This window comes from Hylobates moloch, unplaced genomic scaffold (genome assembly GCF_009828535.3).
Source record: "Hylobates moloch isolate HMO894 unplaced genomic scaffold, HMol_V3 SCAFFOLD_18, whole genome shotgun sequence".
NCBI classification, from domain to species: Eukaryota; Metazoa; Chordata; class Mammalia; order Primates; family Hylobatidae; genus Hylobates; species Hylobates moloch.
The window spans coordinates 69,064,754-69,070,245 of NW_026652293.1; the positions used below are offsets into that span (position 1 = coordinate 69,064,754).

Genomic DNA, 5,492 nt, shown 5'->3' on the forward strand with positions numbered 1-5,492 from the left:
GCCTCTCACCTACACACTTCATCCTCCTACAAATATACCTCCTGCTAATCAAATGAGGCTACAGTTGAGTCTTTAAGATTCAGCAGGAAGGTGGCCCTTCCTCTGGGGTGGGCCCATGCTCTTCATGCTGAAGCTCAGCTGAAAGGCCTCCTGCTGGGTTTGCTGCCTCTTTCCCTCCCACTGCACACACCCCAGGGCGTTGGCACCACTTCAAAGGGAGCCTATGGGTGAAGAAAACACAGGTAAAGGCAGAGGGCTGATAAGGGGGCCATAAATTTAAAAAGGAAGATTCCTGGCATTATCAACTATCACTTGTTTTCAAATATGCATATGGAGTGGATATTCCAGTTTTCATGTCTGTGTTTTTTTTGTTGTTGTTGTTTTTTTAAAAGACCTTTCAAAGAACTGTGCATTTTTTACACGCTGACAGGCTGTGTTTGGTGTTAAACTGTCAGGGCTGACTGGTCACTTGGAAGGGGCAAGGGCTGAGGTGCATGCAAGTGTGGGCTGGTTACTCACAGACACTGCAGACCCTTGTATCCCGGAGAGAGTTCTGTTTGCTGGAGCCCTTATTCTGGCCAGCAGTGTCACAAATGCACACTGTAAAACATAGACAGTCTTGGAAAGAAAGGGAAACTGGCTTTAAAAGTTCTTACTCCCAGTGAGCCAAGATCCTGCCACTGCACTCCAGCCTGGGCGACAGAGCCAGACTCCATCTCGGGAAAAAAAAAAAAAAAAAAAAGTTCTTACCCCTTCCAGCAAAGTAACTCATCTTTGGCCTAGCCTAGCCACAGCCAGGTGCGGTGGCTCATGCCTGTAATCCAGCACTTTGGGAGGTCAAGGTGGGCAGATCACTTGAGTCTAGGAGTTCAAGACCAGCCTGGGAAACATGGTGAAACCCCACCTCTACCAAAAAAAAAAAAAAAAAAAAAAAAAAAAAAAAAAAAAAAAAAAAGATTAGCCAGGTTTGGTGGTATGTGCCTGTAGTCACAAGTACTCAGGAGGCTGAGGTGGGAGGATCGCTTGAGCCTAGAAGGCAGAGGTTGCAGTGAGCCCAGATCATGCCACTGCACTCCAGCCTGGACAACAGAGTGACACCCTGTATCAAAAAAAAAAAAAAAAGAGTAACACATTATTAGAAATGAGCATTCTGAGGCCAGGCGCAGTGGCTCATGCCTATAATCCCAGGACTTTGGGAGGCCGAGGCGGATGGATCACAAGGTCAGGAGATCGAGACCATCCTGGCTAACACGGTGAAACCCCATCTTTATGAAAAATACAAAAAATTAGCCGGGTGCGGTGGCGGGCACCTGTAGTCCCAGCTACTCAGGAGGCTGAGGCAGGAGAATGGCGTGAACCTGGGAGGCGAAGCTTGCAGTGAGCCGAGACAGCGCCACTGCACTCCAGCCTGGACGAAAGAGCGAGATTCCATCTCAAAAAAAAAAAGGAAATGAGCATTCTGAAATAGTCTTCCATATGATGCTTTTGACAATTCAGCAGGAAAATAAAGGATGTAAGAAATGAATGCATTATGTTAGGCCTCTTGTTGACCTGTGGACTAAATTGTTTCTCCTTGCAGAGATCCGCAAGGACAACTCCTGCAAAGAAAACTGTACTTGTTCCTCCTGCTTGCTCCGGGCCCCCACCATAAGTGACTTGCTCAACGATCAGGACTTACTAGATGTGATCAGGATAAAGCTGGATCCGTGTCACCCAACGGTGAAAAACTGGAGGAATTTTGCAAGCAAATGGGGGATGTCCTATGATGAATTGTGCTTCCTGGAGCAGAGGCCACAGAGCCCCACCTTGGAGTTCTTGCTCCGAAACAGTCAGAGGACGGTGGGCCAGCTGATGGAGCTCTGCAGGCTCTACCACAGGGCCGACGTGGAGAAGGTTCTGCGCAGGTGGGTGGACGAGGAGTGGCCCAAGCGGGAGGGTGGAGACCCCTCCAGGCACTTCTAGAGCTCTTCTTCTTCCTTCATTGGCCTCTCCGGACGTTGAAACAACCACAGGTCAAGAAGGAATGTGAATCTGTTGTTTTATAAGAGTTTAGGACAAGGACGTGGAACGGTGGACATTGGTTTTCCCCAAAGCTGGCAGTTTTGTGGAGGGGTAGCTTGTTTCGGTGGTGGATCTCTGTTTATTTTTGCACATCTGTTTTAATTTAATATTCAAATCTGGAATTAAGAAAACATATTTTCTAGTACCTCTAAGGGCCAAAGTCCTACAATCGGAATGGATTCATGCCATGTTGAAGATAAAATTATCCTCTCCCTGAAATACAGTAAAGATTTAAATAGGTCCTGAGACCGTTGATAGCCCCAGACATACCCACAGCATTATATGTAACATCTCTCCTAATCAGTGCCATTCCCACGGTTTCAAAGAAAATAGCAACAAGGAACATTGACCTCAGTGTCTGCAGCACCCTCCACTTCTCTCCTAGGCGATGAGACCCAGTGGCTAGAAATTCACCATGTCTATTCTCAAGATCCATGCCAGGGAGATCTTTGACTCTTGTGGGAATCCCTCTGTTGAGGTTGATCTCTTCACCTCAGAAGGTCTCTTCAGAGCTGGTGTGCCCAGTGATGCTTCAACTGGTATCTGTGAGGTCCTAGAGCTCCAGGACAATGATGAGACTCACTATATGGGGAAGGGTGTCTCAAAGGCTGTTGAGCCCATCAATAAAACTATTGCCCCTGCCCTGGTTAGCAAGAAACTGAGCATCACAGAACAAGAGAAGATTGACAAATTGATGATCGAGATGGATGGAACAGAAAATAAATCTAAATTTGGTGCGAACGCCATTCTGGGGATGTCCCTCGCCGCCTGCAAAGCTAGTGCTGCTGAGAAGGGGGTTCCCCTGTACCACCACATCGCCGACTTGTCTAGCAACTCCAAAGTCATCTTGCTAGTCCCGGCATTCAGTGTCATCAGTGGCAGTTCTCATGCTGTCAACAATCTGGCTATGCAGGAGTTCATGGTCCTCCCAGTCAGTGCAGCAAACTTCAGGGAAGCCATGCCCATTGGAGCAGAGGTTTACCACAACCTGAAGAATGTCATCAAGGAGAAATATGGGAACGATGCCACCAGTGTGGGGGATGGAGGCACGTTTGCTCCCAACATCCTGGAGAATAAAGAAGGTCTGGAGCTGCTGAAGACTGCGATTGGGAAAGCTGGCTACACTGATAAGGTGATCATCGGCATGGACGTAGCGGCCTCAGTTCTTCAGGTCTGGGAAGTATGACCTGGAATCTCACCTGACTATCTGGCTGACCTGTACAAGTTCTTCATCAATAACTACCCAGTGGTGTCTATCGAAGATCCCTTTGACCAGGATGACTGGGGAGCTTGGCAGAAGTTCATGGCCAGTGCAGGAATCCGGGTAGTGGGGGATGATCTCACAGTGACCAACCCAAAGAGGACAGCTGAGGCCGTGAATGAGAAGAAGTGCAACTGCCTCCTGCTCAAAGTGAACCAGATTCGCTCCGTGACTGAGTCCCTTCAGGCGTGCAAGCTGGCCCAGGCCAATGGTTGGTGTGTGATGGTGCCTCATTGTTCTGGGGAGACTGAAAATACCTTCATCGCTGACCTGGTAGTGGGGCTGTGCCCTGGGCAGCTCAAGACTGGTGCCCCTTGCTGATCTGAGCGCTTGGCCAAGGACAACCAGCTCCTCAGAATTGAAGAGGAGCTGGGCAGCAAGGCTAAGTTTGCCGGCAGGAACTTCAGAAACCCCCCAGCCAAGTAAGCTGTGGGCAAGCCCTTCAGTCACCTGGTGGCTAATTAGACTCCTCCCCTCGTGTCAGCTCAGGCAGCTCAAGGCCCTCAACCAACATTTGTAGGGGCCGCTGCTAGTTAGCTACCCTTGCCCACCGCCGTGGAGTTCGCACCGCTTCCTTAGAACTTCTACAGAAGCAGGTTGCAGTGAGCCGAGATTGCGCCACTGCACTCCAGTCTGGTGACAGAGTGAGACTCCGTCCCTCCCCCTCCCCAAAAAAAAGAACTTCTACAGAAGCCAAGCTCCCTGGAGCCCTGTTGGCAGCTCTAGCCTTGCAGTCGTGTAATTGGCCCAAATCATTGTTTTTCTCGTTTTTCTCACCTCACTTTCCACCAAGTGTCTGGAGCCACGTGACCCTCCAGTGTCATCTCCGGGGTGGCCACAGGCAAGATCCCTAGTGATTTTGTGCTCAAAATAAAAAGCCTCATTGACCCATGAGAAAAAAGAAAAAAAGAGAAAACAGCAATGAGAAGTGACCCTGTCTTGTTGGTTTATTACTTTTTTTGTTATAAAGTACTTTGGTGAATTAACGGGATGCTAGTATTACATGGTGATACTCTTCAGAACACCTGCCCCAACTTTTTTATGCAAGTATGCTTACAATCAGTGGACTATCAGTAATGTCATTTGCTCAAATGTTTTTTAAAGACATACAGAAACTGATGGTTATTGGGAAAACAGTCAGGAAGTAGTGAGGTAATCAAGGCCATGGGAAGTGTTTGACAAAGAGCGTACTCCAAATCCCCTTTGGTTACCCAGGACTTTAAAAAAGAGAGTACTCCATCACACCTGTAATCCCAGCACTTTGGGAGGCCGAGGCGGGCAGATCATGAGGTCAGGAGATCGAGACCATCATAGCTAACATGGTGAAACCCCGTCTCTACTAAAAATACAAAACATTAGCCAGGCTTGGTGGCGGGCGCCTGTAGTCCCATCTACTTGGGAGGCTGAGGCAGGAGAATGGCTTGAACCCGGGAGGCAGAGCTTGCAGTGAGCCGAGATAGCACCACTGCACTCCAGCCTGGGCGACAGAGCGAGACTGTGTCTCAAAAAAAAAAAGAGTGCTCCAAATCTCCTTTGGTTACCCAGGACTTTAAAAAATTTAATGTGATAGGCCAGGCGTGGTTGCTCACGCCTGTAATCCTGGCACTTTTGGAGGCCGAGGAGGGTGGATCACTTGAGGTCAGGAGTTCGAGACCAGCCTGGCCAACATGGCGAAACCCCATCTCTACTAAAAATACAAAAATTAGCCAGGCGTGGTGGCGGGCGCCTGTAATCCCAGCTCCTTGGGAAATTGAGGCACTAGAAGGAAATTGAGGCGGAGGTTGCAGTGAGCCAAGATCATGCCACTGCACTCCAGCCTAGGCAACAGAGCGAGGCTCCATCTCAAAAAAAAAAAAAATTCTAATAATAATAATTTAATGTAATATTTACTTTTTCATCCTTTGATTAAGACTGAGTGCTTCACCCCTGAGATGAAGCTCAATTAAGAAATAAATGAAAATCCTGTAACTTATTGGTGAAATGTAACCACCTCCAGTTTCTACTAGCCCAACTTAAAACAGGACCCCATCACACTACACAGCAGTTTAGCCAAGAAGAGGGAGTCTATGTGGACGCTGGGAGGGAAGGGATTCCTTCAAATCCAAACTTTAAAGGATTTTAAACAAATGAAACATTTGGTTCAAAGAATATCTGATGTCCTTATTTGATG

At 48.1% G+C, this 5,492-nt stretch overlaps 1 protein-coding gene and 1 pseudogene across 2 annotated transcripts in view; both read left to right on the top strand.

Moving 5' to 3' along the window:
* EDARADD (EDAR associated via death domain) overlaps window positions 1–2,167 on the top strand; it is an 89,062-nt gene extending 86,895 nt beyond the window's left edge. For both annotated transcript variants that reach the window (XM_032136302.3, XM_032136303.2), the window contains exon 6: window positions 1,580–2,167. In XM_032136302.3, the coding sequence (XP_031992193.1) occupies window positions 1,580–1,962 (383 nt within the window). In that variant the 3' untranslated portion in view covers window positions 1,963–2,167. The remainder of the gene's footprint in view (window positions 1–1,579) is intronic.
* A 78-nt stretch (window positions 2,168–2,245) lies between these two features.
* Window positions 2,246–4,191, top strand: LOC116457259 (alpha-enolase-like; annotated as a pseudogene).
* The last annotated feature ends 1,301 nt before the right edge of the window (window positions 4,192–5,492 follow it).